This window comes from Apium graveolens, chromosome 4 (assembly GCF_009905375.1).
Source record: "Apium graveolens cultivar Ventura chromosome 4, ASM990537v1, whole genome shotgun sequence".
In the NCBI taxonomy this organism is placed as follows: Eukaryota; Viridiplantae; Streptophyta; class Magnoliopsida; order Apiales; family Apiaceae; genus Apium; species Apium graveolens.
In genome coordinates, this window is record NC_133650.1 from 239,923,682 (window position 1) to 239,941,056 (window position 17,375).

The 17,375-nt window shown below is 38.5% G+C and overlaps 2 protein-coding genes across 2 annotated transcripts; both read right to left on the bottom strand.

The window, feature by feature from the left end:
- Window positions 1-11,501: 11,501 nt before the first annotated feature.
- On the bottom strand, window positions 11,502-12,224 carry LOC141719453 (uncharacterized). The gene has a single exon (XM_074521834.1). The coding sequence runs from the start codon at window positions 12,222-12,224 to the stop codon at window positions 11,502-11,504; it is 723 nt and encodes a 240-aa protein (XP_074377935.1).
- A 1,514-nt stretch (window positions 12,225-13,738) lies between these two features.
- On the bottom strand, window positions 13,739-14,086 carry LOC141719454 (uncharacterized). Its single transcript, XM_074521835.1, has one exon. It carries the CDS (start codon window positions 14,084-14,086, stop codon window positions 13,739-13,741), a length of 348 nt encoding a protein of 115 aa, XP_074377936.1.
- Window positions 14,087-17,375: the final 3,289 nt, after the last annotated feature.

A 17,375-nucleotide genomic window follows, 5' to 3' on the forward strand; every position in this document is an offset into this window, starting at 1 on the left:
AATGGTACAGTTTTCCAAGGCTGAGGAAAATGTGTTAATAGCAGAATATGATCCTCCTACTACAAATCAATCCAGTGATGATTTTTATTCCTTGAAAGAGCTGGAGCAATTGGAAGATGAGTCAATGGCCTAAATTGTCAAGAGATTCTCCAATGTCAGATTCAAGAGAAATCCCAAGTTCAAGTACAAGTCCAACTACAACAAATTCCAGAAAGGTGGATCTTCATCCTCTAACACCAACAGTGGTGGATACAAAACAGGGATGGTTGATCGGAGCACCATCAGATGCTATAACTGCAATGAGTTGGGACACTTTGCCACAGAATGTAGGAAGCCAAAGCAAGTAAGGAAAAACTCCTATGATTCAAATCAGAAGAGTAAATCTGAAAGGGCTTATCTGGAAAAGGGAAGAAGCTGGGATGATACTGATAGTGAAGATGAAGAAGAAGGGAATCTTGCTCTTATGGCTATTGATGGAAAAGCTTCATCGTCAAGAAAAGAGGTAAAATATACTGATGCTGAATTAGTTTATCATCTAGGAGGTAACTTAGATTGTGCTCGTCGTGATAATGAACTGTTAAGTCAACAGATCAAAGACCTTGAGAAAGAGGTCAATGAATTAAGACTTGTGCACATTAATCAAGAAAAATTAAAAGAACAAGTATATTTTCTAGATAATAGAGTAAACTGTTATAGACAACTCGAAACTATTCTCAAAGACAAGATCACCGGTCTTGAGACTAAGGTTAGAGCCTACTTCAATTCTTGTTCGAAGGCTAAAGAGTTCTACAGTAAGCAAGCTATTAATCAAACATCTGGAATAGGTTATGATTACAATACTGCTATTGGAGAATTAGGCATAAACTCCCCTCCTCATGTCTGTGCTAAAGGTAGGGAAGTACCACATGTACTTAAGGGTGTTGATGAACCCCTCTATAAAAGATCAATTGCTGAACCATTTGATACGACCTCCTCTATTATTCAAGAAGAAATGTGTGCTGAAGATCTTGCTAATGAGAAGGTTGTTTCCAAGTCAAGTGTGTCGAAAGTTCCAGTCAAAGTTGTAAAAGCAACTGATACTAACTCAGACACACATGAGTTGGATAACAAAAATGCCATGTCTACCATGCATATTTTGCCTGTTGTTAATCTCTTTCATAAAGCATGTGGTGTTTCTAATTGTATGTCTTGTGCTTTTAATCTGATGTATGCTTATTTTAATGGTAAGCATGTTTCAAGTGATAAGACTACTCCTCGTCAGCATGTGAATAATAAGAAGCATGATAGGTCTAAGACTGCTAGTCCTTCTAAGGCTAGAAAGGAGGCATTTGTGCCTAAGCCTAAACAGAAATTTGTTAAGGCTATTTACAAGGTCAAATGTTCAATCATTGAGAAAGTTGAGACTATTAAAGTTAAGAATGTTGTTTTGCCTGACAAAGGTCAATTCTACAAGTATGCCGGGCCCAACCAAGTTTGGGTTCCGAAGAAGGTCTAATCCATTTGAAGTGCAGGGCAGTAAACAGGTGGAACCGGTAGTGTGGATTCTTGACAGTGGATCGTCAAAGACATATGACCGGAGATAGAGCCCTGCTATCAAATGTGGTTGAGAAAGCTGGCCCACTGGTTACCTTTGGAGATAACAGCAAAGGTTTATCCGAGGGATATGGCTGTTTGTAAGCTGGTAATGTTATCATTGAAAATCAAACTTCTTTCTACATTAGTGATTTCTTATTTCATGTAAAATCCTTTGAAATTACTATTGTACATCATTTCTCTCAAAAGATAAAATGTATAATTTTCATTCATTATATATCTTAAGTATATTTTATCTCTCTATTGCCATATGTTCTGTGATACAGGTTCAGTCTCCAATGACTTTATTTCATTGACAGTCATGAGGTTGAAAACCCACAACATCTATCCCAGACTATAAGACAAACACAGAAACAGAACCAACCAACACTCTCTTACCACTAAATGTAGTATGAATGAGCGTGAGGGAGATAGTGCGTTAGTGCACCACATAAGGAAGGTTCTGAAGTCAACCCAGCAGCTCTGTCTCCTACAAAGATGAGTAGTATTTAAACCGAGACAATTTCTAGCCCCCATACATCTTCTCAAAAAGATGTAATGGCTGAAAAGGCATAAAAACAGTTACTAGATTCATTCTCTCAACAGGGTGTGTCTATTGAAATATGCCTGTCAGCCAGGGTATCCGATATAGTGTCACCACTTCAAATATAAATAATTCTTGATGCACAAGGAGAGGTCACACACACAAAGGATGAGTTGACGGAAACAAGAGTTTTGACCATTTTAAGGTCAGATTCGATTGTTCAAGGTTCGTTAATGGACCAATTGCCTTTACAGGTGTTAGGAGAAGATACTGATCCAAAAAGCCATATGTTAGTGGTCAGTGTCTACCTCCCCAGGCTTAAATCCTCTGGATGCATCTGCGGATAGTGGATCTGACATAGGTGCAGATCGGCAACTTGTTGACAATGATTCAGATATAACCTGATGAGTCATAAGGAAATGTCTTCACAGACATTAGAAGGGAACCTTGATCTTTATGCTAAATTCTTTGGATCATTGTTTACCTTCCCAGAATTCAAATCTGGAACCCTAAAAGGGAAACTAGCAACTTGTAGATTATGACTCAGATTCATCTGACAAGTTTAACAAGGATGGGGATTTGTGAACTCCCATTGCATCACCTGTGACCTCCTTAAGGATGGCTAAGGTGATTTTCCTTGTAGGTACAACTGATTTTTGGAGCTATGAGTGGAGTGATACACTTGTGAGAATGAGTGTAAACACGAGTGGAGAGAAGAGTGAAACACATGTGAGGTACACTAAATAGAATCACACACTCACAGTGAGGAAGAAAGAGAAACTACTTGTGATTTCTTTTCCAACCAAGTGAAATATGAGAACTCCTTCAGACGACGGCATACATTCCTTCTTTAAGGGGGAGATAAAATCTTAAGTAATAGTTTGGAGGATTCCTCAACTAAGGGGGGAAATAGCTGGGAGGAAGAAAAAGATCCTACATATGTACACTACACCACACCATTGTTGTTTGTAACTGCGGATCCTATTGTACGGGAGAGGTGGTAAACACAAGGTGATTTTCTAGTAAGGGAAGATGCTGTTTTCCAAAAGGGGAGTACCATTGGTTTTTATCTGCGGATCCTATTATACGGGAGAGGTGGTAAACGAAGGTGATCTTCTTTAATCAGTTGATTCTCATAGGGGGAGAAGCAAGACAGATTTGTGCTTCTCAACAGGAAATTTGGTTGTACAAATGAAGATGAAACTACTTGAAGATATGTTCAGTCTAGAGGAACATCTATTTGGAATCTGGAAAAGGTTAAATGTTATCCAGAACTTTTCTGCTATCTACTTTGCATTTCTGTTTATATCTTTTTCTTATATGTTAGTTGAGTTATCCTCTAGGTATTTGTTGTTATTGTCTAACAAACAAATAGGGGGAGATTGTAAAGCATATGTCATAGCCTATTTGAATATTTGAGGATTTAACTCAACTCAAATAAGAATGTAATAAGTAAATAGTGGATCTACCGTCAAAGAGATCTCGCAAAGTAACATCTGTCAAAGGATTCATAAAATAAGGTTCATCTACAGACTTGAGGAATTAATTCATTGGAAGAAGTTCAAGAAATTGATCAAGCCTCAGTGATATAAATCAAGGTTGTGGATTTAATCAAGTGACAGAGATCTCGTCAGGGTATCAAAGAATTACAAGGATTTCATCTGAAGAAAATCAAAGTGTCAACGTCAAGACATGAAGAAATGTCACGGAAGTTAGTCACTCATGAACCAGACAGTATATTGAGTGTCAACATTGAAGTGGTGGAATTGATTCATAATTCTCAGTGATTTTCAGAAGATTTTCAGAAGAATGGTTACTGCTCAGGATTAGTATTAATTCTCTATTAATTAATTAGGTCATATAATTTAATTAAGAAAATAAATTATATCTGCAAAGATTAATTTATTTATTAATTGAATTAATTGATTAATTAATTCAGAATTAATATTAAGAATTTTCAGAAGTTTAATTGGATTAAAAACAGTCTTAAATCAGCAAGATAATTGAAAATGAACTAGCATGACAATCTGGATTGTCATACCGATTGTCATGCCAAGTCATTTCAATAGTCATACTCAAAGTTCTACTGGGAAGGAGATTGTCTTGCTAGTTCAACTGATTGTCATACCGAAAGTTATTGTAGTTCAATCAGATTGTCTTGCTAGTACAATCAATAGTCCTACCGATTGTCATACCAGCTGTTGGGATTGTCTTGCCAATTAAATTCAAGTGGGTTGTTTTAATATAAAACAACAGAAGCAGTAGAAGACTAATTTATCCAACATACAGAAACCAATACAAGAACAAAAACAGAGCAGCCGCAGAAGAAATATTTTATCCTTCATCTGCAAACTTCAAGATCATAATTTCTAGTTTGTAAAGTTAAATCCAAACCACTAGAAATCTTTATCTTGTTCTTGTGTAACTATCTAGCGGATCAAAATCCCTAGAACTTAATCTCAAATTGTGTTTAGCATTTGAATCTTTTTATTGCAAAAATAGAAAAAGTTCATGTCGAATTTATTCTAGATTTGTGATAATTAATTTGAGATTAATTCCTTGTAATCGATACAGTTGTTGTAACACCTTTCAAGTTTAATAATATTCTTATTTAACTTGAATTTTGTTTCACATTTTTATTCCGCATTTAATTCGATTATTTGGTATTGTTTGTATTCAACCCCCCTTCTACAAACACATTGGGACCTAACACCTCCCAAGAATTGATGACCTATTCGACCAACTCAAGGGAGCTGTACATTTTTACAAAATAGATTTGAGAACATGATATCACCAATTAAAAATCAAACCTGAGAATATACCGAGGACTGCTTTTCGCACTAGGTATGGGCACTATGAGTTCTTAGTAATGTCGTTTGGGCTGACCAATGCACCCGCAACATTTATGGATTTGATGAACAGAGTGTTCAAAAAGTACCTAGATATATGTGTGATAGTTTTTATAGATGATATTCTGATCTACTCAAAGACAGAGCAAGAACATGCAGAACAATTGAGGATAGTCTTAGAAATCTTGAGGAATGAGAAATTATATGCCAAGTTCTCGAAGTGCGAGTTTTGGTTAAGGGAAGTTCAGTTCTTAGGACATGTGGTGAGTAGCAAAGGAGTTTTAGTTGACCCTGCTAAAATAGAGGCCGTATCTAACTGAGAAAGACCAACTACCTCAATAGAAGTTAGGAGTTTACTGGGTTTAGCAGGATATTACCGAAGATTCGTGCAAGATTTTGCTAAGATAGTCGGTCCACTGACTAGACTTACCCGGAAGACAGAAAAGTTTGTATGGACAGAGAAATATGAGGAAAGCTTTCAGGAACTAAAAAGGAGGCTGGTGTCGGCACCAGTGCTCGCTCTTCCTGATGGAAAGGGAGAGTTTGTGATATACAGCGACGCATCGCTTAAAGGATTAGGATGTGTACTGATGTAGCACAACAAAGTTATAGCATATGCCTCTCGACAATTGAAAGAGTATGAGAGCAGCTACCCGACGCATGATCTAGAATTAGCAGCCATAGTGTTTGCCCTAAAAATATGGAGACACTACCTAGACGGTGAGAAATGCGAGATCTACACAGACCATAAAAGCCTCAAATATATTTTCACTCAGAAGGAACTGAACATGAGACAGAGGAGATGGTTAGAGTTGATAAAGGACTACGACTGTGAAATTTTGTATCACCCGGGTAAAGCCAATGTGGTAGCTGACGCCCTTAGTAGGAAGGAAAGACTCAAGATGATGTTGACATCAGAGGAGTTAATTAAAGAATTTGAGAAAATGGAAATCGACGTGAGAATGACCGGTAAAGGAACAGAAGGATTATTTGAGATTAAGCTAGTGTCGGAACTGACTGAAAAAATACGAGTATGTCAGGAAAAGAAGATGAGCGAAGAAAGAGGAAAACTGACTGGTGAGGAAGTGAGGTGCGAGAAGGACGAGAAAGGGATCATGAGATACGCGTCCCGAATTTGGATACCAAATGTGCAAGAGTTAAAGGACGAGTTGCTGCACGAAGGGCACATCTCCAGATATTCAATCCACCCAGGAAGTACGAAGATGTACCATGACCTTAAGGAATATTATTGGTGGCCTAACATGAAGAAAGAAGTAGCAGAGTGGGTCAGCAAGTGCTTGACATGCCAGAGAGTGAAGGCTGAACATCAGCGACCTAGTGGACTATTACGGCCCCTGGAAATTCCGGAATGGAAATGGGAGCATATAGCCATGGATTTTCTGACAGGCCTACCAAGGACAAAGACCAATCACAACGCCATATGGGTTATCATAGATAGATTGATCAAGTCCGCACACTTTCTACCAATCAACGAAAGGTACACTGTAGACAAGTTGGTGGATATTTACTTGAAGGAAATCGTAGTGAGACACGGCGTTCCTGTAGCCATAGTGTCAGATAGAGACCCAAGGTTTAATTCTCGATTTTGGAGAAGCTTGCAGAAATACGTAGGCACCAAACTAAACATGAGTACCGCTTACCACCCCCAGACTGATAGACAAAGTGAAAGGACTATTCAGACCCTAGAAGATATGCTACGAGTATGTGCCACTGATTTCAAAGGAAATTGGGATGACCACTTACCCCTTATTGAATTTGCTTACAACAATAGCTATCACGCTAGCATAGGAATGCCTCTGTATGAAGCTCTTTATGGACGGAGATGTTGCTCTCCCCTATATTGGGATGAAGTTGGAGAACACAAGATATTAGGACCAGAGTTAGTCCAACAGACCTGGGAAATGGTGAGACTCATCAGAAAAAGACTGGTAGCAGCTCAGGACAGATAAAAAAAGTATGCCGACCAGACCAGGAAGGATAGGGAATATGAAGTAGGAGATTCTGTGCTATTAAAGGTATCTCCGTGGAAAGGAGTGATGAGATTTGGGAAGAAAGGGAAGCTGAGTCCCAGATTCATAGGACCCTTTGAAATTTTGAGGAGAATAGGACCTCTAGCTTACGAGCTCGCCTTGCCTCCTAATCTGCAACAAGTGCACAACGTGTTCCACGTGTCCATGTTAAGGAAGTACCATACAGATGCATGACATGTAATAGAATACGAGCAGGTAGATTTACAACCAGACCTGACCTACATCGAACAGCCAGTAAGGATAATGGACCAAAAATAACAAGTGATGAGGAACAAGACTGTGAAGCTGGTTAGAATCTTGTGGAGGAATCAAAATGTCGAGGAGTCAACTTGGGAACTTGAAGACGCAATGAGGAATAGATACCCCCACTTATTTTCTAATTGATTTCGGGACGGAATCCTTATTTGAGGGGAAGGCTGTAATAACTCGAATTTTTGAGACCTTGTAAAATGTTTAATAAATAGTAACCCTGACGGGCGGGAAAAACTTTTGAGCCCACACTATGTAGTACATGAGAAAATGAGTTTCGGAGTTGATATTATAATTATACGTACCAAATGAGTGTACGTAAACGCTATTAGTTTTCGAAGAAAATGAACTTTGAAAAACGACCATATTTACGACTCATCGAGGATTACGGGAATCCCAATATAATTACAAGATTAAAACCCTATGGATTTATATCCAAGTATGATAATTCAAAACATAAAGAATAAATGCGAAAGGAATTACATCGCGAACCATTTACGAGTAAGTATTACGAAAACGTTTAAGCGACCGAGCGAACGCGTAAACGATTAAATAAACGTAACGCACTAACTAACCATGGTAAGAAAGTAACCATGGTTACTTTATCAAATAGTGAGCTAGATATAGGATGATCAACCAAGGCTAATGGAATAGTAAGCTAAGGAAGCTAAGCAAGTGGCTTAGCTTGTAATCTACCACAAGCTAGTAGATTTGTCCATGGATTTGGCAACAAGAATAAACCTAGGATCCTAAACTAGAGAATATTAAATCAATATAAGATATCACCAACATACTTTCCAAGAAGCAACCAAGGAAGCAAGCATAAGACTCTCTCCCCACTTCTTCATCAAGCCATTCGGCTATTTTCCAAAAACCAAGGAATTCAAAATCAAATCTCCAAGTTCTAACCATGGATAAATCCTCCCATTATTTCTCAAGATTCCTAAAAACCAAACTAAGGTAAGATAATTCTTTAATCTCTTTTTATCAAGGTTTGATGGGTGAAATAAAATCAAGAAAGTTGCTAGTGAATAGTATGAATATTAACTCTTCTTTGGTTTCTTGATTTCAATGGTGGTTTTAGGTTCCAAAAACCATACCAAGCGCTCCCAAGACTCCACCATCCTCAAGAACACATCTCAAGCTTTCAAGAAAAGTAAATATATTTGACCCAACTTTATTTAAGATTCAAATCCAAGATCCTTTTAGTATGTAGTTATAAACCTAGTTTTAGTGGTGATATTGTTAAGATCTTGATGTTTACTTAAGTAGATTTAAGGTTGATTGTTATTTCCTCAATAACATGATGTTCTTGAGAGGAGTTAGTGTGTTGATGATGATATGGTGATTGTTGGTGGTAGTATAAAGATTTAAGACGTAAACGAAACTCCGATCATAAACGTAATCTCGTTAAAACGAACAAAACGTAACTTTAAGTTTCTGCAGAAAGTCCCGAAGATGTAAACTGTAGTTTCTTGAAATATAACCCTTTATTATGATAGAAAATGTTATAAGTATCCTATAGGCGCTTGAATCTCTTGATTCCGATTTACGGATCAAAAGTTATGACCGTTTTACTAAAAGTAATTTACGCGACAAAAAACTCCTACGAATAACGAACTTTGAAAATATAAAGGATCGACTTAGAAGTGTTCATAAGTCATGAAATTTTTACAGAGAGTAGAATATTAATTTTCCTAACTTCCATAAAAATTTCAAATGAAAATAATGAATTTTCAGTTTTATAAAAATATCGGAGTCGAGACCGCGCGATTAGAAACCGTAGAATCCATAAGCGGAGCCGACGGCGAAAATGAAAATGGACTTAAGATTCTTTGAAAAATGAAGTGACCATGATGTGAATAAGGACTTAAAGGAATAATAAGGATAAAATAAGTTGAGAGGGTGCATAATAATTAGCGCATGAGTGCGGGTAGCCGTAAATTAGAACGGGACCTAACAAAGTGAATTATGTTATGATTATAGATTTTCGAGCGGAACCTAGAGCATCCTCCATCTCGAGATACCCAGGCAAGTTTACGAACCCAACTCCACTTACTGTTGTATTGTGAAAGGATTGTTTTATTATCATTACATAAATTCCATGTTTGCCATGATACATAGTAATTGAACTTTTGCATAATATAGCGATGTTATACGATAAGTATATGTATCGTAAACTATTTATTTCCGCTTTAAGCGTGATGTATAATTATAAGACCGAGATTCGGTCGGGATTTTAAGATGAAAACCCTGAAATCATTCTGGTAATATTAGGACAATCACGAGTCCATAAAAGTACGTTTTAAAGGGACTCAACGTCCACTTACGAAACATTAAAATACCTCGAACTTTTATTAAAACGATCTCCCAACGATCATATCCCCTCAATTATATTTTATTATTCGAACAATAAATATTATATACATATTTCTTTATTATAGGAGAAGTATACTCCAACAATTATTTATTTCAAAACCCGATTAAACATTAAAGATTATTGATTGCGTAGACATAAACTAGTTGAGGAATAGTATTTTAAATATTCTGTTAAAGAATAAACTCATTCGAGGTTAATTATTTATCGATTATCATTTTGTTATTTATTAAAGGGTTTATTATGATTTATGAATCATGGATCCTGATTTAATATACTTTCTGATTTTCGAAAAATCATTCGAATAATTTCAGATCGTCAGAGAATATTATCTCGACTTATTTTAAATATTTTGAATATAGTTTCAAAAGAAACTCCCCCTTATATAAAAAATATGTTGACAACGGTCAACTCACATCCTTAGTACTTCCTCCGAAAATTCTCGGAAGTACATATATGTACGCACATATCCAAGTGTACCTATGAACAAGCAATATGCTTGGGGAACAATATAAGTTCCATAAATATGATGGGATTCTTACAAGGACAAGGAGGGGTAGACTCTAGTACTTCGTGGACTAGGGAGACTACCAATTTACTACCACATGAGAAAGCATTTCATATACAGATGAACATGTGGAGCATGCGTACCTGAGAGGGATGGGCGCAAAACTGTGTCTTTAAAGGGATAGACGTGAAGTGTGTACCTGAGAGGGACGGACACAGAAAAGGCCCGAATGCGGCCAGGGTGATAACCAATAATAAAAGGGAATCGTCCATCTACATGTAGAAAAGGTTACTTTTATCGCAGTACGACTGATCATCGTATGCGGTGGCTCCAACGAATGTCTTATTCTTCCAATTGGAATTGTGATGCAATACCGTAACCCAAGCCTAGGTGCTGGGTTTACTATTAAGGTATTCGCAGGATAATAAAATCCACTAAAGAATTGTTTTTATATAAGAAGGTGTGTGTCACCAAGGAAAAACTAAATTCGAATAAAACATAATTATCATATATGATGTTCTACGTAAGTTATCATACAGTCATTTTCATACTGTACATTATTATGCTGGGAATTATAGCTCACACTTATTTTCTTAAATTGACACAACACAACAGTGAATCAAGATGCCTACCATGAGAACCACAGCCAGGAAACAAGTAGGAAATGGCCAGCTATTCCGTAGATTATTTGGTTTTGTACCACAGGTAGTCCGAATAAGCTGGATTGGTTTTCAGTTATTTTTAGTTCGGCTTATTTATAAGTATGACTTATGTAAGGTAATAAACAAGAAACGTATATTTGACCAACGGACTAGCCTTACTTAAAGGTTACTCCCCGGTAAGACTTAATTACTATTACGTTGTAATAATTATCACTTTATGGTTGAATTACTCTAGCTATGAATGGTTCGTTTCCAAGACAATAACCTGTAATTGTGTGTGTGTGATAAGTGTGGGGTCGTAAAGTGTGAGTATTTATATATTGTAGTGTGAGGTATGTGGTTTGTAGTAGTTTAGATGACGTGGCCTCCGAGATTCCTGACCCCAGATTTTGGGGTGCCACACTTTCCATTAGCTAGCATAGTTGGCCAGTAAAATCCCAACCGAGTTATCTTGTGAGCGAGGGCCCTGCCCCCAAGTGTTGTCCATAAATCCCTTCATGGGCTTTTTTAAGTGCGTCCTCTGTTTCAAGAGGTATTAAGCACTTCAAGTACGGAATAACAAATGACCTTTTATAAAGAAGGCCTTCAATTAACGAGTATCTTAACGCTCTAACCGACAGCTTGCGTGCTTCTTGGGCATCATCAGGGAGCCACCCAGTTTCTAAGTGGGTCTTGATCGAGTCTATCCATCAGCTTGCCACACCAACCGGTGCTATCAGATTTATGACATGAATAGTAGGGGTCTTCAAGACCTGGAAGTAAATACTTCTCGGATAGTTCTCGACTTCAGACGAGGCAAACTGGGACAAGGCATCTGCCGTAGTGTTCTTCTCCCTCGGAACATGTTCTACATACCATTCATCGAACTGAGTCAGTATTCCCTTTACGACTCTCAGGTACTTGGCCATAGTTTCATCCTTGGATTCAAACTCTCCATTAACTTGAGCAACTACAAGTCTCGAGTCTTCAGAGACCTTCAGGTTTTTAGCCCTCACGACTCTAGCTAAGCCTAAGCCAGCTATCAATGCTTCATATTCTGCTTCGTAGTTCGTAGTTGGGAAGTCCAATTTCAAAGCATATTCAATCATAAACCCATCAGGGTTTTGCAAGACTAGGCCCGCACCACTAGATTTTATTTTGGACGCTCCGTCAAAATGGAGAACCCAATACTCTTTTAAGGTTGTTTCTTCATCCTTCTCCTTCTCTCCTTCTTCTGGGGTTACTATCTCCTGCCCCCCGACTTCTTGGTCGTTGATGGTGTATTCGACCACGAAGTCTGCTAAGGCCTGAGGCTTGATGGCCGTTCGAGGCTTATACTTGATATCAAACTCTCCTAACTCAATCGCCCACTTGATGAGCCATCCGCTGGCCTTCGGGCTATGAAGTATATTCCTCAAGGGTTGGTCCGTCATGACTTCAATCTTGTGAGCCTGTAAGTATGGTCTTAACTTTCTCGAGGCTGTGATGCGAGCAAGTGCAAACTTCCCCGTGGTGGAGTAATTCAACTATGCTCCGTGGAGCACCTTGCTCACATAGTATATAGGTTTCTGGAGCTTCCGCTCTTCCTTCACGAGGACTGCACTCACGGCTTGTTCAGATACCGCGAGGTACAAGTAAAGAATATCCTCCGGACTTGGTTTAGCCAACAACGGGGCTTCAGTCATGTACTTCTTCAGTTGTTTAAAGGCTTCTTGGCTCTCAGTTGTCCATTCAAAGTCCTTCACCTTCTTAAGGGTTTTAAAAAAGGGCAGGCATTTGTCTCCAGACTTGGAGATGAACCTCCCTAGAGTTGCAATTCTCCTTGTCAGCTTCTGAACGTCCTTGATGGAGCGTGGTGGTTCCATGTCTAGGATGGCTTTGATCTTGTCGGGATTGGCCTCTATCCCCCTCTTAGAGACCATGTGACCCAAAAAATTTCCAGACCCAACGCCAAAAGCACACTTGGTTGGGTTTAACATCATCTTATATGCCTTAGCACTTCAAATGCCTCTCTGAGGTGACTAATATGATCGGCCTTGCTTAGGCTTTTTACTAACATGTCATAGACATAGACCTCCATGGTATTCCCAATTAGATGGGCAAATATCTTGTTTACCAGTCTTTGGTAAGTAGCTCCTGCATTCTTAAGTCCAAAAGCCATAACAAGATAACAGAATACACCAAAGTCAGTTATGAAAGATACCTTAGGGTTGTCATCCTTATGCATTCTGATTTGATTATAACCACTGAAGCCATCCATGAAGCTTAGCATCTCATGTCCCGCAGTGGCATCGATCAGGGTATCAATCCTTGGTAGGGGGTAACAGTCTTTGGGACAAGCATCATTCAAATCAATGAAGTCAATACACATCCTCCACTTTCCATTGGCCTTCTTGACCATTACGGGGTTAGCCAACCATTCAGGGAATTACGCTTCCTCAATAAATGCAGCTTCTAAAAGCTTCTCGATCTCCTTCTTAATGGCTTCCAGCCTATCAGGGGCATAAGTTCTCTTCTTTTGCTTTACAGCCTTTCGATTGGATCAACGTTCAACCTATGAGTTATAAGGTTTGGGTCAATCCCAGGCATATCAGCTGATGTCCAAGCAAATACATCCTTGTTTTCCTGGAGGAAAGTTGTCATTCGACCCTTCAAGAGCTTTTCCAGAGATGCCCCCATGTACGTGACCTTTTCCGGGTCTAAGGGGTCTAAAGGAAATGGGACCAAGTCCTCGGCTGGCTTTCCTCGCAGTTCGTCATTTTCTCGGACATCCATGTCTTCTATGGGGAGGACCTGCCCCCCTGTTCCATCGAGCTTAAGTGTTGCAACATAGTAACTGTCGGCCATCTTCTGATCTCCCCTTGCTTTTCTAGGACCATTCCTAGTTGGGAAATTCAGTACCATGTGGTAGGTTGAGGGCACGGCCTTAAAAGCATGGATCCCTGTTCTACCCCATGATAGCATTGTAGGTAGAGGTTGCCTTAACAACCTGAAAGTTCAACATCTGCATGGCCTCTCTGGGCTCTTCCCTGATAGTTACAGGAAGTTGTATTTCTCCTTCGACTTTGCATTCTATATGGTTAAACCCGTAGATGGGTGCGTTGGACGGAGTTAGCTGAGAATTATTGTAGCCCATCCTTATAAATGTGTCATGGTACAGAATGTCCATGGAAGCTCCATTGTCCACTAGGACCCTCATAACAGGGCAATTTCCAATTATATGAGTGATAACCAGAGGATCATCCTGAGGAAATTTCAAACCTTCAAGGTCTGGATCACCAAATTTAAGCGTCATCTCTGACTTAGAACGCTTAGATGGCTCTCCAACTATGCTCATCACTTCTCTTGCATAAGCTTTTCGGGAGTTCCTTGTAGTACCAGCTGTTGTAGGTCCTCCTGAAATTATATTGATTACTGGCCCTCGGGGCTGTGGGTTACGATCTCTGTCGTTACCCCTTCGATCGTCATCTCTTTGATCATTATCTCTCTTTTGGGCTCCGGTCTCCTCACCCTTAGTGAAACGTCCAAACTTTCCCCTTCAGATCAGATACTCAATCTCATCCTTAAGTTGCCTACAATCGTCGGTATCATGACCGATATCCTTATGAAACCTACAGTACCAACTCTTGTCTCTTTTCTCGGGGTCTCCCCTTAGTGGCTTCGGTCCTTGTCCTTCTCAATTTCTATAAGGATTTGGCTCTTTGGAGCATTCAACCTTGCATATTCAGTGAACCTTGGTTGCTGATTCTTCTTAGAAGAGGAGGAGTCAGAGTTTTTGTCACGCCCCCAACTTAAACAGCAAATTAAATATAGTTATTACAAAATTTTAAAAGAGATAACACAACCAAATCCAAGATCTTACAGTTTAGGATTTGGAACAGCCCAACACTACCATCTATTACAACTGATTTTGAATACCGAGTCCTCACACAAACTACTATCACTTATTCTACCTGAGCTCGAACATAAGCATCAGCATCACAGGTCTTACGGGTAGTCTGCTTGAATCTAACCATAGCTGCTAGCTGTAATATCAGGGTAAAGCAAGAAGTGAGCCAAATGTTCAACAAGTGCTAACAGTACGATACAAAACATAAATCGAGATATACATTAAAGAATGACAATGGAAAGACATAACCAATGATAACGAGAGATAAAACTATGTGAGATGGCATCATTTTTCTTGTATCAAAACAATTTTAAAATCATGTCTTAATCAAAATCATTTTATGACGCTACGGATTACAGCCGGTGATCAGCCGCGAAGTAATCCCGAACCTCGCTGGGTTCTAAAACATTAATGGGAATCCCTAGGCAACTTTTAAGCCTAATATAAGTGTGGAAAGGACTCTCGTCCCAGTCCAGATCCACCATTCAAGAAAACATTTATCCCCCTTTGGGACTGAAAACCCACATTTTATTTATTTCAAAAACTGATGCCGAATTATAACAAAAATCTCTTTTTACAGTAAACATTTTTATCAAGGAATTATAGATTAACTTGAAACACGGGAAATAAGGTACTGAATATCAGGGCCATGATTCACAAAACTATACTTTATTCAAGTAATTGAATGGTTTTCATATATCAAAGATTGGACAAGGGGATTTAGTGAGGCTTTTGGATATTATAAAAAGGGTAATGCCAAATTGGGCTTTAAGCAATGGTTTCTCGTCAAGGTACAGGTGTTGGATCATCAAGAAGATAAGCTTCATGAATACTAAGGGTGTTAAGGTATGAAGAAATGATCTTTAGCTCAGGATATATCAGAATTGTCAAGCTTTAGGATAAGAAAGAGGGGTATCAATCAATGAGGAATCACTTTGATAAATATATGGCTTTCAGGATTCAAGGTAAGTTTGTATAGGTATTCAAGTATCAGGATGAGATATCAATACTTAGGAATCATCAGCATGTTAATCAAGAGGATCAATCAAGTAATATAACAACTCTTCATTTTATCATGGCATTCAACTATCATGAAAAGACTTTTGAACTACTTGCAATACGTACTCGAGGGTTCATGGCATCTCTATATAACTCAAAGATAAACATAAGATACGCTTGATTTAAATATATCAAAATGACTCAGGATAATTGCATCGATATATATGAACTATTTACAGTGAATTCGAAAGACAGGTTGAATCACTTGCCTTGAGAAAGGCTGGTCTGGTCTGACTTGTAGCAGCAACTGGAGCTTCACTCGACCTTTATGGCAACTTTTTCCTCGTCTCGAGATCCTACATAAATAATAATAATCCTCATTATAATATATTCTTACCATCTTAACCTATTTACAACTCGAAATTAAACACGGATGGCACTTAGGCCTATACGCACTTAATTTATATTCACTTTTAAATTACAATTGTACACACATAGCCACATAATCACATATCATATATTAATACCAAAATAACTCCATATACACCATAATGCAACACTAGGCTTGGATGATCTCGACTCATAACTTAAGTCACTTGTTCGCTAAACTAGACAAAGTCTTCTAATTTTGGCTTCCTAACTTGACGTGCCTTTACTAAACTATCCAAGACCTATTGACCCTCACTTGTGCCTTTTATTCTTCTGACCTTATACTATCTTACAACTATGGTGGTCGACCTAATATTCACTCCTAAGTATTCTAAAACTATGTGATAAGTGAAAGTGCTCACTGGAGCGAATTTCAGAATGACAACTATGGTTTCTTGAGTGCATTAGACACTCTTAAACTACAAGTTTTCCTTCAAAACTTTTACACAAGACTCTCCTGACCTAAGGGCATCTCAAAAACTTGATGTGGCTCAAGGGCCTGGCTTGGGCCTTCTTGGGCCTAAGCTAAAAGTCCAAGGTTCCCCTGTTTTTCTGGGCAGAAAACGCCCTGACTTGAACTAACTTGTGACACATGGTTCTAACTCATATCCTATGAACTATGGTTGGAAAAACTTCTCTGACACTCCCTCTAACTAAGGCCCAACAGGGCCTAATGAGGGCCTACCCATGACATGGTCAAATCTCCCTATTTTTAAGTTGCAACAAAACTGTTCCCTACTGGACAGATTTTGTTATTCTACTTGTGCACCTAACCAAATGACATGCAAACCTCCAACCAACACCTAAAACTTTTTATATACTCCCAATACTAACTTCTGGCGGCTTGGGCCTCAAAGTGCACATCAATGACATGATCAAAACTCACTCTAAACCTCAGGGTTCTAATCTGATTTTCTGCAAAAACTATAACTCTCCTTTCTCCAAGGTTTTGACTTGACAAACTCAACTACCAACATCCCAATACTCAAACCAAGACTTAAACATGGTAATCTAATGAACTAACTCCCTTATTCTCAAAATAAACTTGGGTGAGATCATCCTTACCTAAGGTACAATTATGGCAAAATAAAAGAAACTACACTTCACAAATCACAAATCTTCATGCTTTTGAAACAACAAGATATGCATTTTTATAAAAGATAACCACGAATTATTACCATGCAACAAGAAGCATAAATCAATATTAACACATTATTCCTACTGAAATTAAGGCTCACTAACAAAATCTTTCCAAATGATCAAAATC

Bases quoted from the DNA above. Each gene is read 5' to 3' on its own strand.
- LOC141719453 (XM_074521834.1), bottom strand. From the start codon at position 12,224: ATGACGGACCAACCCTTGAGGAATATACTTCATAGCCCGAAGGCCAGC.
- LOC141719454 (XM_074521835.1), bottom strand. From the start codon at position 14,086: ATGACGCTTAAATTTGGTGATCCAGACCTTGAAGGTTTGAAATTTCCT.